Here is a 27593-nt window from a genome sequence, read left to right as displayed (position 1 = left end):
CTAATACTAAAGAAGTATTAAAATTTACATATGATAACAATAACATTTACAGTAAGATACAAAAGTTGAAAACTAGAAAAGCAGCTGGAATTGATAAGGTTTTGGGAGATATACTAAAAACAAGGGATTGGGGTATAGTACCATATCTGAAGTACTTATTTGATCATTGTTTGCATGAAGGAGCTATACCAAATGAATGGAGAGTTGTTATAGTAGCCCCTGTGTATAAAGGTAAGGGTGATAGACATAAAGCTGAAAATTACAGGCCAGTAAGTTTGACATGTGTTGCATGTAAGCTTTGGGAAGGCATTCTTTCTGATTATATTAGACATGTTTACAACATTAATAACTGGTTCGATAGAAGGCAGTTCGGGTGTAGGAAAGATTATTCCACTGAAGCTCAACTTACAGGTTTCCAGCAAGATATAGCAGATATCTTGGATTCAGGAGGTCAAATGGACTGTATTGCGATTGACCTCCCTAAAGCATTTGATAGGGTGGATCATGGGAGACTACTAGCAAAAATGAGTGCAATTGGACTACAGATAGGGAATCTGCCACCTGGGCGACTGCCCTAAATGCAGATTCGATTCGAGAAGAGCACTGAGGTTGGTAAGGAACAAGTTAGTTACGCGGTATTGATGGTGTAGTTGTAAATTTATCTATCGGACGATCCAAGCACCACCATTCTAAATGCACCGAGCTCGATAGCTGCAGTTGTTTAAGTGTGGCCAGTATCCACTATTTGCTAGATAGTGGGTTCAAACCCCAATGTCGGCAGCCCTGAAAGTGGCTTTCCGTGGTTTCCCATTTTCATACCTTAATTAAGGCATGAACACTTCCTTCCCACTCCTAGCCCTTTCCTGTCACATCATACCATAAAACCTATTTGTGTTGGTGTGACGTAAAACAACTTGTACAAAAAAACCTGGACGCATGCATAATAACGTGATAAATTTTGATCAGAGCACATAGACAGGACCAGATACCTAGAATATTCAGTGTCTATCAAAGTTTAAATATATCTTGTTCTCCTACCCTATTTTTCAAATGTAATGCTGTTATATCCAAAAGGACAGGGCAATTAGAAATATATTATTTCCCAAGCAAAGTTGGAAAACCCTTAATCTCATGGAATTGCTCTTACAGCTAACTCCTCAGCTTTCTTCTTCTTCCTCCTCTGATTCATAGCATGGCCTTCATTGTGCAGAATCTCATCAACAATATACCTGGTTAAAAAAAAAGAGAAATATTGTTATGCATACATTAAAGTAAACAACATTAGCCTACCTAAAGTTATGTTTAGATACTACTGTACCTCTTTAAGTGACTTTGATTCATATGACACATCTTTTGCAGCTTATCTTTTGTTGAGTTTTGTGGTGGAGCCACCCCAATTTTGCCTCATTATGACTATAAATTAAAGGAAAAATAAAAATAAAATTCTGTAACAACATTAAATATAATTCAGTACTCGAAAATATTCAGTCTAGTATAATTACCACTAATTGATCCTCCATTTCAAAAAAATCAAAATCTCTTTATTTGCAAATGAGGTGTCTACCTCGGTGGCAAATGGTACACTAAAATACATTATTGTCAAGCACTAAATGTTAAATTAACAAGAGAAGAAAATTTTCCTATAATACAATATTATACAATTTACGCTAACAATGTTTTCTATTAAACACACAGCTCATCCTTAATAAATTTATATTGTTTACAAAATTCTACTTATAATATCTCCTGTACTACTTACAAATATAGTCAACTGATATACAGTTTGTGGAATTACTTCAAATGATACTATACAACTGGTATAAGATTAATATTTACATTGCATTTATTTACTTATTTACTTTTTTTTTTACCCGTTCTGGAACCTACGTAGCATAACGACCTGCTGCGTCTTACCAGAGCCCCTTTTGCCACCACTTTTCAGAGTTCCTAAGGGGCCTTCACAGCTACCGTAGCGGTCCCAGGGCCCTCGAAGTCCCTACTGTACTTCACTCCTACAGGCAGTCCCCTACTTTGGCTGTCCAAACTCCTTAGACCAGGGGATGGAATTAATTTATTCAAACACATTTTGTTTATTTACAATAACCTGCACTGATCGAATGCCCTCTAACACTTCATTTATTTTCTCTGTTGCTGTTTGTTCTCTTCTTGAATATCTGTACAGATTTTGGAAAAGGATCAAACACTACCCCTGGTAAACTGTTCCACTCCTTCACACCCTTCCCAATGAATGAAAATTTACCCCAATCGCTTCTGCTAAAATTCCTTCTAATTTTATATTTGTGGTAAGTCCTGCTGATATAATTATTTTCCAACTGGAGCCTCTCACGGATATCTCCCCATGCTTCTTCTCTTGTATAGGCTCTATATAATCCTAAAAGTCTAGTTTTCTCCCTTCTCTTACTTAAAGTTTCCCACTCAAGTTCCTTTAACATTTCTGATACACTACTCTTTCTCCTGAAATCCCCTGTTACAAATCTTGCTGCTTTCCTCTGCACACTATCTATTTCTTTTATTAGGTATTCTTGGTGAAGATCCCAAACACTGTTTGCATATTCCAATAATGGACAAACCATACTCAAGTAACTTTTTTCTTTTAATTCTTTGTTGCATCCTTTAAGTAGCCTCTTATGACATGTAACGATCTGTATGCTTTCCCAACAGTGTCATCAACATGACCCTTCCAGTGCAAATTGCTTTCAAATCTCACACCCAAGTATTTGCACTTGCCATGTTTTGGGATAACTACCTCATCCAAACTATATTCAAATTCAGTTTTAAAGCTCCTGTTTGTAAATGTTGTAACAGTTGATTTGCCTCCATTAACCTTCATATTATTTTCTTCAACCCATTGTTGGATACTTTCAAGGTCCCTTTGTAATTCTGAACAATCCTCAATGTTGTTTATTTCCCTATAAACAATTATGTCATCTGCATACAATCTTATTTTTGATGTTATATTGTTCCCTAAATCATTTGCGTATATTAAGAAAAGTAACGGACCGATTATACTACCCTGTGCAATTCCCTTCCAAACTTTCTCTTCCTGAGATACATTATTTCCTACTTTGACTTTCTGAACCCTTAAATTTAGAAATGTTTTTATCCAACGTGTAACCCTTACGTCCAATCCTATTCCCTCCAATTTCTTTAATAATATTCCATGTTCCACTCTATCAAAAGCTTTGGAAAGATCTATGGCTATGCAATCTAACTGACCTCCTGAATCCATTTGAACTGATATGTCCTGCTGAAATCCCACCAGTTGTGCCTCACAAGAAAATTTCTTTCTAAATCCAAAGTGGGTGCTCATGAACCAATTTTTATCATCACATATCCCTCTGATGTACTTTGCTATTAAACTCTCCAGTATTTTACAAACTGTACTGGTCAGGCTGATTGGTCTGTAGTTCTCTGGTTTCCTTTTATCACCCTTTCCTTTATAAATTGGTATTGTTATAGATTCCTTCCATTCCTTTGGTATTACACTATTATTTATGACATAGTCAAAGAGAAATTTTAAATAAGGCACTATGTACCACCTCATTGTCTTTAATACCTCCCCAGTAATTTGATCACTTCCTGCTGCTTTTCCTTGCTGAAGCAGTTGGATTTCTCTGAAAATATCTTCATTTGTGAATGAGAAACTTCTTGTTTCCCTCTGTGTCTCTCCCTCTCTATCTTCTGTTTCGGTTTCCAACTCCTGACAATTATCTACTGAATCTCTGAATTCCCTACTAAATAGGTTTGCTTTCTCAGTATCTGTTAAATAGTGTTCACCCCCTTCTCCCACCATTGTAGGAATTTGGATTCCTTTTCCTTTTTGATTCCTGATACATGAATACAGCTTTTTTCATTTCCCTTTGTGGTCATTATCCTCTTGAAGTATGCCATTCATATAATTCTCTTTTGCTTCCTTTTTCACTCTATTCAGTTCCCTCATTAGCTGTTTTCTATTTTCTCTACTCTCCCTACCCTCTTTGATTTTCCTGTTTACTATTCTGCATTTTCTTTTTAATTTTCTTATTTCCCTTGTATAATAAACAGGGTCTGAGGTCATTTTACCCTTCTTAACAGGTACAAATCTCTTCTCTCCTTCCCAAATGATTCCTTTAAATTTAGCCCAAAGTGTATCCACGTTACTCCCTTCACTTATCCAACAACTGAATTGTGATTTAAGGTAAGTCCCAAATTCATCAACTTCAGTTTTTCTGTACAATTTCTTGTCTTGTGTAACCCTCTTATTAAGCCTTTTTGGTATGAGTCCTACATCCATTATTACAGTTTATGGTCTCCTATTCCTTCAATTACCTCAATTTTATCAACAATTTCCCATGGTTTAACCAAGAATATATCTAGTAAGTTATTGAGACGAGTCGGTTCTTGTACTACTTGTGTAAATCCTCCCTCCCAAATTAACTTATTTGCCAGTTTCTGTTCATGGGCTTCACTTGCAGCTCCATTCCATTCAACTTCAGGCAAATTTAGATCTCCCCCAATTATTACCATATCATTATTATTGTTTTTATGAGCATACCTGCCAACTTTCCCGATTTAGGCAGGAGACTCCCGATTTTCGACAGTTTTTCCCGCCTACCAATTATTCTAATATTTCTCCCGATTTTAACTTATTTTAGTGAACTTTAAACATTTGTTTTCAAATCCCACCATTTCAGCTTTGTACGCAAGTGGCCAAAGTCCTTTGCTCCTTGGCCTCTTTGAAATGAAAAATATCGACGTTTATTAATGCGAGAAATGCGCACGAATATGCGATGTTTATTGAAACCTGTGTATCGCGACGCGTATATCGACTGTCAATCTCTCGTTCTCGCGTGTTATGTTCCTGTTCGTTCGCATCAGTCTAGTCGATTCTAGAGACTAGTCGCTAGATTTGGAGTCTGTTTTAGTAATTTAGTGATAGAATTTCCTAATGATTTTAGGAGCCATTTGGAGACAATTCTGGTGAGTTTTAATTTATTACTTGATAAAAATAATATTACGCTCCTCATAATCGTGCCGGTGCGAGATGCAGTATATTAATCTATGCATTTTCTAAGTAGTGGCATCTAAGCGCATGACTGATTCACACGTCTGGAGCATGAGTTCATACTATTTTCGGTAGGCTTATCAGAGACCGATTATCTCGCTCACATACTTCCTGTGAGCCTCATATAACAACAGTCGTGTTTTGAGATAATAAGTGTTATAATATACGGTACCATAGTACTCCTAAGTGTTATAATATACGGTACCATAGTACTCCTGTATTGCGCAAGATATGTAGAATAAGCAGTTTTGAGCAACTGTATCTCCTGATTCCTCCCGATTTTTCCTGATTTTCATCTCTAAATCTCCTGATTTTTGGCTTTGTAAAGTTGGCAGGTATGTATGAGTATAATCTATTATTTTCTCAAATATTTCCATGTCTCTTTCCTCTCTTCCAGGCCTGTATGTTCCTACAATTCCCACCTCCCTCATATTATCACAAACTAATTTTATCCCTAATATTTCATCCCTTTCATTTCGTTGTTGGTTGATGATCCACAAGCTTACAGTGATATGCTACATTATACATCACAATACACAGGGTCCTATATTTCTTAATCCTATGATTAATTGTGTTTCCACCCACATCTGAGATTTCTCACTGTTCATAGCACCATGATAATCTTGACTTCTCTTCAAATCTGTGGCAAATATCAAATCAGCACCTGTAAGAATTCTGAGTTTTAGCATGAAGTTATTTCATATTTTCCCAAAAAATATGAAACCACCTTCTACAGGGATATTAACAGATAAAAATTGTTATTTTTGTTGAATGATTGAAAAAAATGTCTGATTTTAAGTGAAAGCAATTACAATGCAATAGTCACCTGATGATGAAATTAATGAATTGCTACTACACTACTCTATGCTAAAATTTATCATGTATTAGTATATCTAGTATATTGATATTGGTTTAACATCAATATGGTATATCTAGACTAGAAGTCCATGATCACTTGTATTAATATTACTATAAACACTAACGTTTAATACTTTAGAAGAAATGTAACTGCTACGAATACCAAACCTATATCAAGCACTAAGAAATAAGAAGCTTAGAAGGTGTGCAGTAGTCAGTTATGCACTGATTCAGGTGGAGATTGTCAGTACAGAATGAACCTAATAAATAGGCCTATAGTCCAAGTAATTTGCTGATACCAATATCCAGTAATATTACATGAACGTACACTGGAGAAGTTATAATTGAAGTGCATCTGTGAAGTTAATCGTTGGCCTAAAGTGAATAACTACAGGTCTTTTTCATAACCAACAGACCCCTTAACAGTGGTGAAGTCAAATTCAAGAACCACTGATAGAACGCAGTGAAACAACAGATAGGGCATCTGCCACTGCCCTAAATGCAGATTGAAGCTGTAAGTTAAAATGCCACTTCGTTCATCAAGCCAGTTGATTTGAATCAATCAATCAATCAATCAATCATCACTGATCTGCATTTAGGACAGTCACCCAGGTGGCAGATATTACCTAGTAAACAGATTAGAAATCTGAAATGAAACCCCGTTGTAATAATACACACGAGCAAATATATTACATACACATATGCCGTAAGTCAATAAGAATATACGAAGGCTGGGTCTGTAAACCGTACCGACGTCGAGACAAGACGTGTTGAGGTTAGGTTAGGTTCATAACGAAATATTTTCCATTTCAACTGATTCTCACTGTCAGAATCTTATCATGGAAACAAAATTAAAATTTAAATGAACACTTACCCCCAATTAATTGTGAAACACTTGTCATGAGGTCCATATCACTACGAGTGATAACTCGTCGTCTTCCTTTTTCAATACCTCCTAGCAATCTCTGAATTGATTTTTGTAAAAGACGTAACGTTGCTTTCCTTTTCGGAGGAGTTCTTGCAGATTTGTTTTCCTTCTTAACATTCCCTTTCGAATTCTGCACATAAGTATGGGACGAAATAGAAACGTAATTAATAAAATGATGTGTTCATCATTTCACACAAACTATGTTATTAAATGCATTATCCGAACATGCCACAATTCTACTTACCTGGTATTAGCCAAATAGATTTACAATCCCACAGAAAAAGAAAATGTGCTTTAAATATTGTCGCAAATGTGTGACTAGTGATTTTAACAGTAAGACAGTGGTAATACGTAATTCACGCTAGAACTGCGACTGAACGTTGCCAACGTGCCAGATTAACGGTAAATGTAAGACGTCGTATCGGCAAGTAGGGTCCCTAAACTGTATGGTTACCAACACTGAAAAAGACCTGCAAAATACCCAACAGCAAGAAAAGTAACTATAAATCAATACCTTAATATTACAGGGGAGAAAGGGTAAGGTTGCACCCTTAGGGTACGTCCTTACACGGAGACTACTATATATTTTTCTTTCTTTTCCTGGAACAGACAGGTGGCAGGTTTAGAAGACCTGATTCCAAGAAGGAGCTGCTGTGCGGATGTCTTTTAGCACATCTTTCTGGACAGGTTAGATTGCTACACAATACACGTCAACTCGCGGAGTGTGAAAATAGTGTGGTTCCATCTTTGAACCACTCCAGTATATATATTTAGCTCGGAGGCAATTAGCAAACAAGTAAATTCCATGTTATCTCTCACCCAGTTTCTCCTTGTAGGGTTCAATTACAGCTCCCTTCCCCTTTCACTACCAACAAATTTCAACAAATTGACCTCAATAAACTTCCTGTTAGGCACTGTCTTCTAACTTATGCTGACAGATACAATAAAACATGTTAATACATTTATTTGTTTTTATTTAGGAAAACAAAGCGAGAACTGCACCTCAAGGCTATGATACTGAATGAATGTTGAATGTTTTAATGTACTGTAGCTTTCTGTCTGTCTGTATGTTTAAATGTGTACTGATCACTTATTGTTACTTAAGATGTTTAATGTTTAAAATTCATGTCATATTTTATCATATTTTAGATCATATTCTATTGTTTTTAGGTCATATTTAGCTAGTTTTTAGGGCATATTTGCTTGCACATTTTGTACTTCTTTAGGTCATGAACTTCCGAACCCTTGTAAAAGATACTGGGTGTTAATGTATAACTCTGAAGTTTTTCAGTTTCTGAAGATTTTTAATCAAATTATATTTTTTACTGGTTTAATCTGTTGTTAAATGTTTTCTTTTTCATGTATTTTCTCATTTTATTTACCTTCTCAATAGTTTTGAGACATAAAAAATTCACTGTTATTAAGTTACTCACATTAACTAAGTTGAAACTGACAAGAAATTGCTTGCACTTTAACAACAACAAAAAAACATGATACTGGTCATATCAATCTTTGTGCATATTTGATTTCTTTTAAATAGATTTCAAGGGACAAGATGGATTTTATCTCGTGCAATGGACATTATCACAGTATACATGTAAGCATTTAGGAGGAGAGTTATCATTGAAATAATGTTCTCTGAGAACCATTCCCGACATTACGACGGCCTCACATGTCGATGTTGTGGGGTCCATGGAATACTTACTGCAGGGACATGAGATCATAAGCTAACTGCACACAAATGATTACTAATTCTTTGTCGTGTAATCTGTGGTGCCACAATAGCTCGAATTTCTGCTGCTGTTGCTCAGGGGGTCTATTCAGGAAATTCAAATGATGCAGTGATCCTCCCACACTGTTCTGTCATGTTGGTCTTGTCTCAGGTCTCCAAGCATATATCCCTTCATTTGATTGCTGCAACCATACACGTACCATAAATGCATTTTGGCTAACACCTGCAGATACATCCCACATAGAAAACCCTCTATCATGCAACTAATTATCCAGTCCCTGTCAACCGGTTACAAGGGTTGATACCCTGCTTGTTTCCATCCACAAGATATCTTCCGGCAGCGAACACATTAAAACACATTATTTTAGAAGTTGGACTTGGAATAGCTATTAAAAAATTGTTGAATCATTCTTCAGTTAAGTAGTGTAATTGAGAATTGTTGTATAGCATGATGCAAACAAAGCAGTTATCTGTTGCTTTTGTTAGAGTGAATATTATAATTTCAATTAATAGTCTGTTCCTTGTTCAAACAGTCCAAACTGTTGAAAATCCATGTTCATTCGACTGAAATATGTATATATTTTTCTCAAAGACATTTCTCTTGTGTATTGCTTCATTTGTATGCATGAAGTATTTTTGTTTGTCTCAAGCATTTTTATTTGGCTGACTAATTATGCTTAATCCATTTTTTTTTTAGATTGCTGAGGCTCCTACTCCAGGCATTAAACTAGCCTTATTTACGGTTTTCCATTCCATTCTTCTGAATAAGTGGCAGTATTTCTATCCTTGTTCATTGAAAAGGTTTGGGGAGACTGAATATGTGAAGAATCAACAGCAGTTCGTTGCTATTTTACAAGCCTATGGACGTACTTTGTTGGAGCCAGATATAAACATTTTTAAACATAATCTTTCAAGTCTTGAGCAGTTGAACGTGAAAAGGAATCTTTATCATAAGGTAATGCAGTTACATCTGTGTGTTCATGTTGTTTTTAAAACCTCTTACTCATTCATTGCTTAAGCCTCACGTAGCACAATTTAGGGATGAACTGGGTTCAAAATTCCCTTGTTGCCTATTCAAAAAATGGTTTTGCATGCTTTCACATTTTAGTTTCTGGTAATACAAGAGGAAAATATTTTTTGACTGGTATGCCAGAAAATATTAAAGCTAGCATAAAATATTTGCTATTCAGGAACATTATAGCTAGATTCCTTATTGATAAAGCATATTATTTTGAATAATGTTAGGAAAAATAAGACTTTTACTCCACTCAGCCATGTATGCATTTGCAATTTTACCCAAATATTATATGTATTTTAGATTATCTTCTTTCAATACTTTAAGCATAAGCATTGAATAATATTTAATGTAGATTCTGTTGGTTGAAAATGGATATTTGATGTTCCTCTGTATGAAAATATTGTACTGAACAATAAAGTTCACATTACCAAATCTTATCACTGAAAGAGTTGGCTAAATTTGGCTAAACAGTGCAGGTCATGTAACTATAAGCTTACATTTGAATGATGGTGGTTTAAACCCCATCCAACAGCCCTGAAGATAGTTTTCTGTGGTTTCTTATTTTCATACTACAGTCTGTCTCACCATGTTTGAGAGACAGAGTACACAACATTTTCGAGGTTTGATTTTAGTAACGCACTCCCTATATGAACAAATGTACAAAAATTAATGTTGTTGAACTTACATAGTTTAGAAGAAATGTAATAAGCCTAACATATGATGCTCTTGCTTATTATGAACAGTATAATGTGAGTATTCCTTATTCTTCCCAAATGTATATGCAAATATGTTATGTCTCAGACATAGGGAAGAGTTTGGAGGAAGCGATGATCCGTTTCGTAAACATGATCCTTGAGCCCAGTAGCTCAGTGACTGCTGATGCAAAGCACGTGTCCACTTTGCTTGTTCTAAGTTTATTGTGAATAAAAATAATACACAACTTTTAACAAGTACACTGTTTAATTAGTTGGAAGTGCAAACGTTCGTCCAGAGAGAGAGAGAGAGAGAGAGACACGCACTCCCTATATGAACAAATGTACAAAAGTTAATGTTGTAGAACTTACATAGTTTAGAAAAAATGTAATAAGCCTAACATAAACATAAACCTAACATCTGCATCATCAGAAGAAAATCTCGACTGTCCACGAGAAAGGCTTCTTAAACAATTGCGAAATTTAAATAATTTCACCTTATTTTCTTGACACGGCATAAGCACAAAAGCCTATACAGTATCATGTCTGAAAGTATTTACGTCTCATTAGGAAAGTTCACGAAGAGGGTAGATCTATTTATTTCCTTGATGAAACTTGGAAAAATGCAGGGTGCACTACTACAAAAATTTGGAAAGATGAAACTATAAAATCTAGCAAAGATGGATTTCTTCAGGGATTATAGAGTGGGTTAAAATCTCCCTCTGGCAAGGGTAAACAGCTAATTGTTCTCCACCGGGCAAGTTGGCCGTGCTGTTAGAGGCGCGCAGCTGTGAGCTCGCATCCGGGAGGTAGTGGGTTCGAACCCCACTGTTGGCAGCCCTGAAGATGGTTTTCCGTGGATTCCCATTTTCACACCAGGCAAATGCTGGGGCTGTACCTTAATTAAGGCCACGGCTGCTTCCTTCCCATTCCTAGGCCTTTCCTGTCCCATCATTGCCATAAGACCTATTTGTGTCGGTGCGACGTAAAGCAATTAGAAAAAAAAATGTTCCTCACATAGTAAATGAAAATGGTTTTGTGGAAGGTGGACCGTTATTGTTCAAATTGAAGTCTACAAAGGATTGAAAACCTACAACCTGTTTTCCAGACAATGACCAGATCAGGGATGGAATGAATGAAGCCCCCATCTTGCGGCAAGGGTAGGAATTGTGCCGTCTGCCGAGGCCGTTGCACTCCTCTGGGGCAATTTATAATGACTGACAGATGAAATGATAACAGAGAGTGTTATCGGAATTAAAGATAACAGGAAAAACCGGAGTACCCGGAGAAAAACCCGTCCCGCCTCCGCTTTGTCCAGCACAAATCTCACGTGGAGTGACCAGGATTTGAACCACGGAACCAGCGGTGAGAGGCCAACGCACTCCCGCCTGAGCCACGGATCCTTCTCTACAAAGGATTATCATGAGGAAATGGATGGAAACGTATTCAATAAATGGTTTGTTGAAATACTTCCCTATCTAGAAAGCAATGCTGTGATTGTTTTAGACAATGCTCCTTATCACTCTGTTAAAGTCGAGAGAATTCTGAACAAGTCTTGGAGAAAGGTGAACATACAGAACTGGCTAGACACAAAAGGAATTTCCTGTGATTCGCAGTGCATTAAAGTTGAACTACAGGCACTAATACCACAGCACATTTGTAATGCTTGTAACGAGTACTGAGTTGACAAGGCCGCAGCGGAGTCGTGACGACATGTATTAAGATTACCTCCATATCGTTGCTCCTTAAACCCAATAGAGCTTGTATGGAGCCAGGTTAAGGGACGTGTGGCTCAAAATGTTAATTTTACTATTAAGGAAGTGCGAGAACTATTGATTTAAGGACTTAATACTGTCACTGCTGACCGCTGGAAATTCTGTATTCAACACGTTATTCATGAGGAGGAAGCTAATATGTGGAAGCTGGATGGCATTGTGGAGGAAGTCCTTGAACAGTTTGTTATCAACTTGGCTGGTAACACGGATACCGATGACAACACCGACATCGAAGGAATAGAACTATTGCAGGATAGCGAGTAAACTGTCAATCTTATTGCTACCCATTAATACATGATCAATTTTCTCTTGTTGATTTGTTGTATGTATTATGTTTCTGTTTAAACAGGCAGCTGTTATGAAAGAGTCTAATGAACGTGGAATTTACAAACCCAGTATATTGACAAGAAATTAATAATAAAAATTAAAGAAAATCTATTTGGGTAAAGAATTCAGTTCAAATCAGCAAAATAAAATCATACTAGCTTGTTATGAAGCTCAAAATTAAAATTAACCAGTTCTGGCAAGTCTTTTCCAGATGCTGTTTGCAACAACTTTAAATACCAAGCGAGTTGGCCATGCAGTTAGGGCCACACAGCTTTGAGCTTGCATTAGGAAAATAGTGGGCTCAGACCCCACTGTCAATGCCCCGAAGAGGGTTTTCCTTGATTTCTCATTTTCATACCAGGCAAGTGCTGGGACTGTACCTTAATTAAGGCCATGGCCACTTCCTTCCCACTCTTATCCCTTTCCAGTGCCATCATCGCCGTAAGACCTATCTGTGTTGCTGTGATGTAAAGCAACTTGAAAGAGAAAGGAAAGGAAGAAAACCAAGAACTTTAAATCTCATTAATAATACAAATTTAATATACTCATTTGACAATTCATACTTCAGCGAATGACTCCAATTTCATTAAACAGTCATTAAAAAACCTACCTCAAAATATAAGCCTTGACCAAAATCATCTTGAAGTAACAAAACACACTTGTGACTTGTAAACTAAATTAACATAATTAAAGTTGAATTCTAATATTAATGAAATACCTCAAAATTAATTAATTTAATGCTGAAATAACTTAAAAGTGTGTTACATTCTTAACAAACAGTTCTTGAATTATATTACTTGAGTTGGAATGAATGAGATAATAGTAACAAATACTCTGCTGCCACATTGGTACTGAGTGCAGCAACATTCATAATTAGATAGTACGATACTAGTAAGATAATTGTTAAAGACTCTGTTGCTATTTGCAACTCTCAGCAGTTTGAAGATAATAATTCACACTCCGCAAGTAATTTGGAGATGCTTGGCTTCTAGAGGATTCTGTGGATGGTTCATAAATAAGAGAGGTTAGGAGAATCCATGAATGTTGAAAATAGTGGGGTAATTTTTTTTAAAACAACACGTTATAATAACTTTGAACAACAAACAGTAAATTACATCACTTTTCATTAGGTTGTAAAAGATCAGATGTTCCTTTCCCTTATTTTTTAACAACAAATCTATCTCAGATAAAAATCAAAAACAAAAGTACAGTGACTAACAAATCAGATTATACCTAATAAAGATTTTGGCGATAGAAGCAATGTTCCTAGACAACAAAACCGTAAAGTACAAAATTGAGTTCAGTTATCAGTTTAACAAATGCCTTAACAAGCCGTATAAATACAGCAAAGTAGACCAGCTAAAGACTAGATTTTCCCAAAAAAAAAAAATTTGGGGGGAAATTGGGAAGGAAGGGAGGAGGAAATGGCAGGAGCACAAAAAAAGGAATCATCCATAGAAATAAGTACAACACTACCATATACTGCAGAGTACACTTGAAACTGGCAATATCTTACCTGAATAGGTAGACAAAATAGGGACACAAGTCCTGCATTCTCAAGGTTCATTCAAAATGTGTTTTCAAAGGGATTCTCCTAACAAAGAGTGTCCAGCACTCTCAAATGAAATAAGTACCCAAACCAGTCAAAACTGGTTAAGACGTTTCTGTGGGTCGCAGCATATCTCAGATCTCTACACAACACAGGAGGGCAAGAGGCGAGGAGACGCACAACACAGCACGCATCGCTTCTTCGTCTCATCCTTTACTTTTGTTCGGCCGAGGGGACGCCACATCTATACTTCGTCCTTCGCTGAGCCAATTACCTTATCGGCTGTCCCCAAGTTGGGTTGACGGCCTTCCCCAGCCATGTATACTCTCCTAGTCAGTGATGTTGACCCAGCTCTATCGGTTGAAGACATTGCTAATGAACTTCGCCCGCTCGGTGTCTTCAGTGTCACTCGTCTTATTACGGCTCTGTTCCCGCACCGGAGATACTTCTTCACTTTCACTCTGCCAGTACATGCAACTCTGTCCAAGCTACCGGCGTGGTTATCCAGCGCAGACGTCATCGAGTATCACCTACCCCAGCAAACATCAGCGCTCAAGTACCTGCTCCGCCCGCCGCTCACCCACCTCCTCCATATAATCCACCCCTACTTCCATCGCCTTCTTGTTGCCCCACTAATACCATTTCTCCGAACATTTCGTCTACCGTACCTGTCCCTACCACGACAACTCCCACTAACACTGCTACTTCTACGCAACTTTATCCCATCATTTCTATTACTACTACTACCTCGTCCCATCCATCTCCCCTCCTCACCCCTCTTCCTCTCCCTCCCAACTCTGAGACGACAAGTCGCCAGGAAACGTCTCAACCACCATCTACCGAGGGAACTTCTACCGATCCTTCTGAAAATGCGGCATGTCCATCTTCGCCACTACCGCCATCTGATCGTACCTCAACTTACAGCTGTGTTCTGCACGGTATGGACTCCAATGTAGCGCCTGTTGCCATCACACGTGACCTTCGCAAGGCAGGAGTACCTCTCAAACAAGCATCCCGTATTTATAACTCCGACGGTCCCACATTTCTGGTGAGACTCCAGCTGCCGACGCACGCAGACGTTCATCGCCTCATCGATCAAGGCATCCACATCTATGGCCGCTATCATAGGGTTGAACCCTCCCATTCTTCTCCACTCCCATTGCACCGGATGCCACACCACGCAGCTGTCCCCGGCCCATCCCATCACCCCAATCTCCTCGTCCTCATCTCACCGCTCCACCACCTCCCAAATACTTTATGCCTCCCTTACCCAACCCGGACCTTTTCAACCTTATCCTCACTTCCCTTGTTAACTTCTCCTCATTTTACCATCTTCTAGCCCTCCATCTTTTCCGTCACACCGTCATGTAAAGCTCTGTATCTAATATATTGTATTGTATCTCGGCTCAATAAAGACTCATCTCTCTTTTGTTGAAAGAAAAAGAAAGAAGGCCCCTTTGCTAAACACTCCTTAATATTACACGTCTCCTTTCCCATCTCCTTCTTCTCTCAAACCTCCTCAACCCCGCCCAAGCTCCCAGCCAGAGGGAGGGCGTTACCCTCCAGGTGGCCCGCCCCACCCCTTCAGGGTGGGGAATTAAAGCATTCTTAGTTAGTTTTGTGGGTACTGAAAAAGAAAAAGTCATAAAGAGGGAACATGCTAAAAAATGAAAAGCAATTTCGCTGTTAAATTTAAGGTTAGGTTTGAATGTAAGAATAATTATGATTAAAACAAAGACACCAGTGTTTACAAAATGATACATTTTAAGAACCCCAACACAGTAAAACATCAAGGAAAAATGTTCTTAGAAACGCGAGCTTAACATGTTGCATATGTTTAAAGTTGTCATAGAAAAGTCTAACATCTGGGCTGTTTGCACACGTTTCATGTGTGTATTAGCATCCACTTTCTCAATAAACTTTATTAATTTGTCATCATCTATAAACTGTCTAGCTTTCTTTTCCATAATAATGTCCTGCAAACGACTATGCATAAGTACAGTAGGCCTAATTTACGTACTTGTTCACTTACGAATGTAAAATGCATCAACATATCAGTTGAATACGTAAGTACAGTTGTCCTAATTTACGTACGTTGTTACCTGTTACACACGTAAGTACAGTAGGCCTAATTTACATACATTGTTACACATATCACTCAGGCCTCTTTTAGACTGCTATGTCGTGACCCGGACTGGATCCCCCGACCTTTAATGAGAATGTTGTCTGTTGGCTCCCCGAGCGGTAAGGGATGGTTCTCTGGGTCTGGACAAACCAGCTACGTGTGAAGGAGAAGTATCGTAGATTCTTTCTCCAAAATATTTAATGCTGGCTAAATACAATATATACAGTCGAAGAATGATTGACTAATGGTGTAACCAGCAGCAAGAACCACGAAGTTGATATTAGGCTACCGAGCTCGATAGCTGCAGTCGCTTAATTGCGGCCAGTATCCAGTATTCGGGAGATAGTAGGTTCGAACCCCACTATCGGCAGCCCTGAAAATGGTTTTCCGTGGTTTCCCATTTTCACACCAGGCAAATGCTGGGGCTGTACCTTAATTAAGGCCACGGCCGATTCCTTCCCACTCCTAGCCCTATCCTGTCCCATCGTCGCCATAAGACCTATCTGAGTCGGTGCGACGTAAAGCAACTAGCAAAGAAAAAAAAAAGATATTAGGCTAAGTATAAGCCTCCTATTCTGACTAAGTCCTATACTGGACTTGGAAATATTAATAATGAATAAGCTATCTCCCCTCAACAGGCGATGCTCTCTAGGAGGGGAAATATTAATAATGAATAAGCTATCTCCCCTCAACAGGCGATGCTCTCTAGCAGGCAGATGGCTGATGAAAGGCCCCGATTTATCTTTACGGTCCCTTTTATACTATCAGTATCACCACACCCTAACCTTGTGGAAATCTCCAGAGCTGGCTTACATAAACAGCCCTGTATACTACAATAACTTGTGGCTTTGGTAACACTCGTATTTGTCAGTGGACATACTGGGCATTGCACTTGTTTGTGCATTCCATTGATACTCTCACTTTCCATGTTTACTCCTGTGGTTACACCATGTCTTGCTACAACTCAATACATTTCAATATACAGAATATGATTTCTTCCTTATAATATTATGTTTCTTTACCTTTATATTAATTATATTATCTATATAAACTCAGAGACACTGTTCCTCCTACGTTCCTACACATAGGTTCAATTCTCGGAGAGAATAGTTGTCCTGTGTTTGAGTTCTGAGACCTGACGTCTCCTTTTCTGTCCTGAGTTCGACTCTGGGACGTGACAACACGACAATCCTGGCTTAGTCCGGTGATATTTGAAGGTGCTCAAATATGTCAGCCTTGTGTCGGTAGATTTTTACTGGCACCTAAAAGAACTCCTGCAGGACAAAATTCTGGCACATCGGCATCTCCGAAAACCGTAAAAGTAGTTAGTGGGGCGTAAAGCAATTAGCATTATTAGGAATTCCTATTAGAAAGTGACAGTGAACTTGGTGATTTGCCTTATCATTGTGCTGTTCGCTGGCTTAATCGAGGCAAAGTACTCGATGCGTTTTTTCAACTACGACAAGATATAGCTACGTTTATGGAGCAACAAAATGCGCCAGTCCCCGAACTACAAGATCGCAGGTGGATTTGTGACCTCGCATTTCTTGCAGATTTAACAGGTCATTTGAACATTCTGAATGTTTCTCTCCAGGGAAAGGGTTTAATAATTATAGAAATATTTGATAGAGTGAAATCGTTCAAATTAAAATTGTGTCTGTGGGAGCGTCAGTTCATGAACAGAACTATTCCACATTTTTAAAAACTGCTTACAGTGTTTGAATGTGCTACAGTTGAGGATATTGATAGGTATATCAGAATCATAAAAAAACCTTTATTTGGAATTTGATTCTAGATTTAACAATTTGGAGTGTCTGGAAATTGATTTTCAACTTTTTAAAACGCCATATTCAGTTGTTGCAGATAACGTTGATCCAGACCTACAATTAGAGTTAATAGATTTACAGTGTGATAGAGAACTAAGAGATAAATTTGTAAATAAGAAGGATTTGTGTGACTTTTATAGAAATTTTTCATAAACATTTTTTTTCCCTGACTGCATAGGTTTGCTGCAAGAATGTTGAGTATTTTCGGTTCTATGTATGCCTGTGAACGACTCTTTTCTCTTTTAAGAACATCTAAACCTAAACAGAGAAGCCAGTTGTCAGATCACAATTTGAAGTGTGCTCTTAAACTTAGTGTTTCTCAAACATTAACTCCTAATATTGAAAAACTAGTCAACAAAAAAAGATTACAGAAATCAAGGAAACCCACGAGTGGCAACTGAGTATTGACATCATGAGGTAAAACGTATGTTTTGAGTTTACAGATTACTCTTTGTACTATTTTTATTGTAAAACTGTACTGTTTCTTACTATTTGCACTCTTTTTACAGTGCATGGTATTGTAAAACACAGCAATTTTTTGTTCAATATTGGTTCCTAAGATGCACCGACAGAAAACAAGTTTAGTTTGTATATCTAGAAATAAACTTGCCTTATAACTCTTATTTTACGTTACAATAAAATATGTACTACACATACCGCATTGTACCTGCAGCCCTTGGCCCTCCCCATACGAATGACGTTGTGTTTCCCCTCGTCCCTCTAGCCTTCACCTCTGAGTTACCGTACTGAGTACTTTGTTTCGCTGCCCGAGCAGAGTGTGTGACTTGTTACCTGACATCACACGTACACACAGTTAGCTGACCCTGTGATAGACTAATGACCCAAACTACAGAGTAGATCTTAATAACAATGTAGGTAGAAGACTCACATTATACATTATATACTGTCTCATGATGTATAAACTCTTTTGGAAAATTAAAATAGACTCTTTTATCCAGACTAGTTATCTCCTAAGAACTTGAGAACTGGTGCAATAATAAGGCTAGCTGAAACACTTGCTGAAAATTATTTTGTGTTAAGAAACTGTGAAAGGGAATGTATGTAAGTTGAGTATAAAACTGAAGCTCTAAATGCCATTTTAGTGTATTATGTGTATCTTGGTTTGGAAATGTTACCACCTAACTTCAATTGTGGTAGGTTCTCAGGATAAGCTGAATAATATAACTCAGGGAAAACATTTCATTCTCTGACTAAATGAATCGTATTGTTGATTTGATTGTTGCCTCTTTGTTTGTTATTGTATTTTTTATAATATTTGTAACCACTCTTTCGAGCATACATAAATAAAAATAATAATAGAAATAGTAAATAACATAATAATAATAATAATAATAATAATAAGATAATACCTGTAGTAAATAATATAATACTTAATAATATGACTAAGGAGGTAGAAATATGACGCAGTGGCGGAGAATTCATATAAACCAAATACAGGGAACACTTACAGGCCTAAAAAAGATAACTAAGACAGGATAGTGGAACGTGCTGGGAAGCCCTATCTATGAGGTCCATGGGAACGTATGACGTTATGGGGGAGAAAAGACTTACAAGAAACACCCTCTAGCTCAACTATATTAAAAATGACAAGAAAGTTTTACAAAATACAGTTCCACGACACGGAAACAAGACATACTTAAGTAACTTAACATAAATTTTGATTTAACAACGAAGGTGATGCTACATTAAAGGTATAGTTTAAAGCGAAAGTATTTAATGGATGAAAGCATTGAAACTACGGCAATTGGAACCTAGGGTAAACTCGGACACATTAAATTAAACTTTTAAAATGACATTAAGCAAAGAAATAACGAAACACAAAAGGAATTAAACTAAATGAAACGAAACCAGAAAACATTGAGAATAACATTACAAAAACACTGAAATAACACTTACCGCGGAAAGATGGAGCTCCCGAGGGTAGTAGCCCACGAGCGCGAACGCTCGCTTGGGCGGTCGGATGGAAATTGACGCCGAGCATACGCATCATTTTTCCAAAGCCGGCAAGAAGACCGGATATGGCCCGATTACAATCAACCAATAAGAAACAATTTCCACTAGATTCTCGTTTGCCAATACATTCGCATAACCATATATGGTCATTTCTTGTCTACAGACGCTAGATAAATTACATCAGTATTTCAACATCCCTAATCGCGCGTGCGGTATAGGCTGTTCCAAATTAAATGTTACCAAATTACATCATGATATACGAATCACTTTATCACTCTTGCAATGTTAACAATCCGATCTTGAAGTTTTCTTAATTTACATTTTACTATTGCCTGAAAGAAAATTATTACACATATATTTCAGCTACATAAACAAATATTCCAGCAAAGTCCAGAGTTCTTTTTTCATTTCTCAAAATATTACGAACAAAATAAAATCTTACAGTTATGTTAAATAAATAAAAAAACTTTTACATTTTCAAACTCTAACTTCTTGCAACACACAACATCCAGTTCCAGTTCACTGTCCCACCACAGCTTACATACTCCTCCTCGCAAAGTCGAGCTCCGCTCGACAAAAATAAAATAATAAAAAAATAACAAATTTAAATGAACTTAAACGGGAGGATTAATGGAGATTAGAAGATTCATTCAACACCACAATTTGCACCACACCACACCATTTTCTTCATTCTCTTCAGGAACGTCCATACAAGCAAAAACAAGTAGAGCGTTGGTATCGCTTTCAAACGAAGGCGTTGACCGTGGCCATTGCCATCGTCTCCATCCCTATTGCAGTCCAACCATAGCTCACTTACAGCCTCAGCACAGCCCAACAGCTTAGTGAACTGGCCCAAAACATTCGAAGGTAATTGGCGCAGCACAGCAGACTGCCGCCATCAAAACCACCTTCCAATTCCACCTTCAGATATTAGTGGCCAATAGGTGCGTTGCAGGCTCCCAAGCAGACACCCCAGGTTGGACAGAGTCCACGATATAGCAGTCACTGGAACATAAACAAACGCAGCAGAAACTTGGAACTGAAGAAATTTAGGCCACTGGCCTGAACTATTGCTGACTTTAAGAGGAGCCTTGAGTTTCGAGGGTGGGTTTTTGTTTTTATTTTAGTAACAATAACAAGCCTCCTTCGGGAGGTCCCTCTTATAGTTCTTGGATACCCCAGCCCCCTTTGGCAAGTGTTATTTCAGAATTTAGGATAAGTTAAACAATTAAAAGAAAATCTGCCAGAGTTTACCCTAGTATCCAAAACGTTACAAAATCCTTAACTAAGTATATGAATAAAATTCTAATCTTAGCCCAAAAGACATTACATTAAATTAAATCTAACATAATTATAAATAACCCTTCCCATTACAACTAAAGTGACTTAACTAAATTATTAAATACAGAACCCGAAAAATAGTACGCACCAATTAATTAAAATTTGCTTACAACTAATTCCTTATAACTACCAAATTAAGTTACCGTGTGCATTCTTAATTACCCCATCTTAAGAAAAACAACCAAATAAAAGGAAGAATTTAAAATGTTGCAAGAGAACTCAAAAACAGGAAATAAGTACTAAATTACGTTGGCTTGCAACCACCTTCAATGAATTGAGGTTAGTAAGTCACTATTTATTACCATGCCATGTACTCATAAATTTTTTGCATAGATAAACTCACATTACGTTTTACGTGTCACACCAGTCCAATTAAGGCGCAATTAAGCCAGGAATATCAAATCAAAATCACATTACCGACAGGGACTCAAAAATGAAAAACAAAAGCGATGCAAGAGTGCACATGCAGACATCCAACTCACTGATATAAGAAATAAAAAGGTACAAGTACAACCTTCATACCAGAGATTACCAGATAACCACACAACACCCAAAACTACCAAGCTTATCTGTCCTCTGACATACACACAAACATCAAACCACCAAAACAAGTGCCACGATCTCTGAATCAGCATAACCAGTGAATGGTAAAAGGCACAAGCGACCCCAATACTGACTCATCACACATCACAAAATACACACACACACACACACACACACACACACACACACACACACACACACACCTGTGCGATGACACATCAAGAAGTACCCACAAAATAAAAGGACAGAACATCAGAACATGACCTCAAGTACCCTTGAATTTATCACACAACAATGAGACTCTTAAGCTCTAAGTCTCAGTACACTCACACATGCCTACCCAAGGCACAATTATATTCAAAAATCGTAGGACAGATACAGCACAGCTACAAATTTAGAACCGTACTCAGTCTAGAGAATCCCATACATCTACAACCTGAGTACATAAATTTAAAAGACACGAACCCGTAATGCAAGAAATTTTAACATTGATAAAATCGAACAAGACAAAACAATCAGGAAAATTAACTAAAAGGCTTAGCTAAATCACGATACCTTCAAAATTTTGCTAGTGACAAATTTAAAATAACCGAAAGAAAATCTTGACCTACTATGAATTTAACAATAATTTATGGCTCAGCATAAGGACACCGAAATGAACATTTGCAGAAAATCATCCTAGTATTCATTCTACAATAACAAGGGACATCATTTTCCATCTAGGCACCTAATACCAAGAAAAAGATTACGAGGAATCTCATACCAGATACACTAGATTTCGAACATGTCACGAGCACAAGTGCAGATCCGTAACCCATCAAATTTGCCCATAATGAGCCTCAGCCTAGCTGGTCTAATAATATGGAGAGCACAGTTCTCCCGACAAGACTATCACAGTCAAATGTAGTACCATTCCTAGAAGTATAGGAAGACACAGGTAAATACATATACGTGACAAGGAAACAGACACTTACACGATGGAAAAGCACAAGACAAACTAGGACACTTTTGAATTTAGCAGCTAGTTGGGAAACAATCACCAAAATAGTCCCATACCTACTTGGAAACGAACCCAGATCCAGCAAAAGACCAAAAATAACACAACATAATCGGAAATTTGAAGTTTATACTGAGCTACAACATGATGTAAACATTACTTTAGAAGATCACACACGTAGAATAGTACCAAATATAACATACCAGGCGACAAGAAACAAAATTTAGAAAATAATTTGCCGAAACATGAGATTTACAAACAGGAAAACACTCGAAGAAATATACAAAACTTTACAACATAACCTCAAAATTGTTGCCGAAAATTTACCAAAAGAGAAATTGCAAAAAAAACTAAGGAAACTCCATGCTAAAATTTAACCAGAACACAATGATCACTCTGACAATTCACACTACAATTTACGTGGTCTAGAAGGAAAAAAAAGCAGAACGCGACACTAGATAACTTAAGGATGTAGGGTGTGCACTTCGCAGTGGGTCAAACGCTCAGCTGTTTTCAACACACTTCAGCTGTTCAAGAGATAAACATGAATTCAAACACGGGAGTACAGTATCGAGACAATACACAGCACGATATCACGACGTAGTTTAAAACAACCGGAAATTACACAAATGTTACAATCGGAACACAAATGGAAGAAAACTAGACATAATCAAACATATTGAAATTTATCAAAGAAGACTTTAGGAACGCGAACACAGCACACGAAATGTGAAGATATCACTTTACTACAAAACACGTGGTCAAGCAAAACCTTTCCACACAAGAAAATTAATTAAAATTAACGAAACCAAAAGAAACTTGTTACAAATAGTGACGCACCATTTCCTCCAACCGTTAATTACAAGTGAAACACAGCAACACAAGATTGCACATCGCGGAACGAAAAACATGTGGTGAGATGAACTCGCGCAAGAATCATGAAAACAAGAACCGGGAATTACAAATACACACGGAACACTTACAACCTATATTCAAACTTAAAAGATTTAAAATTAATTTTAGAAAAGTTAGCCGAGAATGATCATTGTAAGTCTTCGCTCCTTACATAACCACGCTCTGCTACCAAATGTAACCGCTCTTTCAAGCGTACATAAATAAAAATAATAATAGAAATAGTAAATAACATAATAATAATAATAATAATAATAAGATAATACCTGTAGTAAATAATATAATACTTAATAATATGACTAAGGAGGTAGAAATATGACGCAGTGGCGGAGAATTCATATAAACCAAATACAGGGAACACTTACAGGCCTAAAAAAGATAACTAAGACAGGATAGTGGAACGTGCTGGGAAGCCCTATCTATGAGGTCCATGGGAACGTATGACGTTATGGGGGAGAAAAGACTTACAAGAAACACCCTCTAGCTCAACTATATTAAAAATGACAAGAAAGTTTTACAAAATACAGTTCCACGACACGGAAACAAGACATACTTAAGTAACTTAACATAAATTTTGATTTAACAACGAAGGTGATGCTACATTAAAGGTACAGTTTAAAGCGAAAGTATTTAATGGATGAAAGCATTGAAACTACGGCAATTGGAACCTAGGGTAAACTCGGACACATTAAATTAAACTTTTAAAATGACATTAAGCAAAGAAATAACGAAACACAAAAGGAATTAAACTAAATGAAACGAAACCAGAAAACATTGAGAATAACATTACAAAAACACTGAAATAACACTTACCGCGGAAAGATGGAGCTCCCGAGGGTAGTAGCCCACGAGCGCGAACGCTCGCTTGGGCGGTCGGATGGAAATTGACGCCGAGCATACGCATCATTTTTCCAAAGCCGGCAAGAAGACCGGATATGGCCCGATTACAATCAACCAATAAGAAACAATTTCCACTAGATTCTCGTTTGCCAATACATTCGCATAACCATATATGGTCATTTCTTGTCTACAGACGCTAGATAAATTACATCAGTATTTCAACATCCCTAATCGCGCGTGCGGTATAGGCTGTTCCAAATTAAATGTTACCAAATTACATCATGATATACGAATCACTTTATCACTCTTGCAATGTTAACAATCCGATCTTGAAGTTTTCTTAATTTACATTTTACTATTGCCTGAAAGAAAATTATTACACATATATTTCAGCTACATAAACAAATATTCCAGCAGAGTCCAGAGTTCTTTTTTCATTTCTCAAAATATTACGAACAAAATAAAATCTTACAGTTATGTTAAATAAAAAAAAACTTTTACATTTTCAAACTGTAACTTCTTGCAACACACAACATCCAGTTCCAGTTCACTGTCCCACCACAGCTTACAATATTGAAGTATGTTTGTTGATCAGGTATTTTGTGTTTTGTCTGCCCAGTGTAGATCACATTGAAAATGCTAGTGAATGAATAGGGTATTTAGTGTAAGTTCTGCTTGTTTACTATCAGTAATATACTCTTTATTCCTTTTTTCTTTTCAGAAATTATTTGTTCAAATGCTATGGTCCAATTTTCTGACGGCTTTGCTCAACTGTCTCATCAATAAAACTCACTCCCTGCTTGATGATGATATTTATCTTGCCATATTTAATATGGCATCTGTGAACTTCAATTCATTCCACAATGGTTTCCTGAGACGTTTCTTATCTTCATCAGAAGGTTTGGATGATGGTCAAAGGAATATTCTGCGAGAGAACTGCAGATTAGAAAAAGTATGTTGTTTTCAATCATGATTCTGTATTTATCTTAAGTGGGGTCTGTTACTGCCTATGTTGTGAAATAATTACTGTACATAAAAGTGTTTACTTATCTAACAACTTGTCGTTTTAGATTAAAAAGAAACCAAAGTTATTATTTGAACATAACCCAAATTCATCTGATTGACAAAGAAATACAAATCAGTTGTTTAGGCATCATTGAGTGATAGCAGTATTAAAAGAAATAACAGCAATAGAGCCAGTTATTGTGTTAAGCTGCGTGCGTGTGTGCCTTTGATAGACTGTTTCTTGTAATATCCTCAACATATAGTGAAATAACATAATTCTGATTCCAGCATCCATAATTGTTTGGAAGTTTTACCTGTTCTTTTGCATTATTTTGATTCTTGGTGAAGGTGTCCCATAAATTTAAATGAATGTGGCACTGGGTGTGTTCACATTATAATTTTACAGAATGGTCTTAGTAATAAACAGTTGATGGAGATAACACAAATTCTAGCTTTAGGGGTGTTGCAAGAAAAATATAAAACAATGTGTACAAGAAACTTCCAAAGAAACTAAATTGGCAAATTTTGGGAGTAGACTGACCAGGTCCTATTTTGCATAAATCATTTCAGACTGGTGCAGATGTCCTCTCATGATATTGAGATTATTGAGAGGTAGGACATATCAGTTCATGAAGTAAGACTGGCATTAGAAAATGTGCTGCAAATTTGAGAAGAGAGAAAACAGTGGGCTTTCATTGTTTCTAAACTTAAAGAATTAATGTCTGAACTTACACAATATCAGCATTTACATTTCTAGGGGAAGTCTCTCATTTCTATCAAACTATTATTGGTTACTTGATAAAATGGAGTAAGCCCTTGTCTGACTAGATATTGCTGAAGGCTGTACCTTCATGGGAAAATGTTGAAAAACATTTAAGTGGATACATGAAAACAAAAGTTGTAAATTGAATGAGAGCCTTCTTTTTGACCAGGATAAGAAATGGGTGGCCCGCATTCATAATGGTATTTCTGGGGAGCAGTATTCAGAGTTGCTGAAAATTGTGAAATATTATTTCTCCATTCATGATTATAATGCTTTTGTAGAGAGAATGTTTTCTCCCATGACTTCTCAGTGGACAAAAGAAAGGAATATAAGAGTAAAATCGGTTAATACACTGCTGCAAATACAATGTAATGTAAAAAAAAAAAAAAAAACAAAAAAAAAAAAAAAAAAAAAAAAAAAACGTTGCAGTGAATGTTAAGAACTGATTGAGAATTAGACCAAGTTTCCTTCCATCTGTTCAAATTTCTGAGAAATATGATTGGTTTAAAAAAGCTTATTTGATGATACTCGGGCTTCATGTACTAAATACATTTTATGCATATTCTAATTTTTTAAGTATATGCTTTCTTATAGAAAAATAGAATGAAGTCTTCCTGAACTCTGTATCATTAATTAAATGCACATTTCTCCTACATAAGGGCTCTTTATTCTTCAGTTTTGAATTTCCTTCAATTGATTATGCTAACAGTAAGTTTTGTTCTGGTTTTGTATCCTCAGATTATGGCAACCCTACATTGTGCTCATCATTTAGACTGGAATGCCTTTCCTGACTGGCATGCCTTTCCTTTTGATCTATGGCCATGAAAGCCTTAATTGGCGAGGTAGTGGTATGATCTACCTTTTTGATAATAAGAATTATCTGATGTGTGATACATGTGATTACTCCTTGCTTTCTGTGTCCAAAGTTGCAGGACTGAATATTAGTGCAGTTGGTATTTAATAATGTTTATTTAAATATTAGAGATAGAATCACTCAGAATAATATTTTAATGAACACATCTCAGGACAGTATTCCCTCTTCTCACTGTCTCTTCAGAAAATAAATAGTGTTTGGAATACGTGCATGCACATAACATTACTTATTCAATACTTATATGATTTACTAGAAATTTTAATAATGTTCTTGGTCAATCTTTGATTGTGACTCTATCTAAAATAAGTGGAGTAACAATTTTGGTATGGAAAACTTGCATAACACGTTCAGTGGTCACATCGAAGGAAGGTGATGATCTGGTTGCCATCGTAACTTGTGTCAGTTCAATTTCTCTTCACCTTACAGTCAGTGATACCCACAAAAATAGT

General features: G+C 36.9%; 1 protein-coding gene across 1 annotated transcript in view; it reads left to right on the top strand.

The window, feature by feature from the left end:
- The window catches only part of ebo (ellipsoid body open), a 515097-nt gene that overhangs the window by 454144 nt on the left and 33360 nt on the right, over nt 1-27593 (top strand). The window contains exons 17-18 of the mRNA XM_067141696.2: nt 9281-9538; nt 25224-25454. Coding sequence (XP_066997797.2) covers nt 9281-9538; nt 25224-25454 — 489 coding nt within the window. The remainder of the gene's footprint in view (nt 1-9280; nt 9539-25223; nt 25455-27593) is intronic.

This window comes from Anabrus simplex, chromosome 2 (assembly GCF_040414725.1).
Source record: "Anabrus simplex isolate iqAnaSimp1 chromosome 2, ASM4041472v1, whole genome shotgun sequence".
In the NCBI taxonomy this organism is placed as follows: Eukaryota; Metazoa; Arthropoda; class Insecta; order Orthoptera; family Tettigoniidae; genus Anabrus; species Anabrus simplex.
The sequence above is the reverse complement of the archived record's forward strand: the minus strand, read 5'-3'. Positions and strand labels throughout refer to the sequence as shown.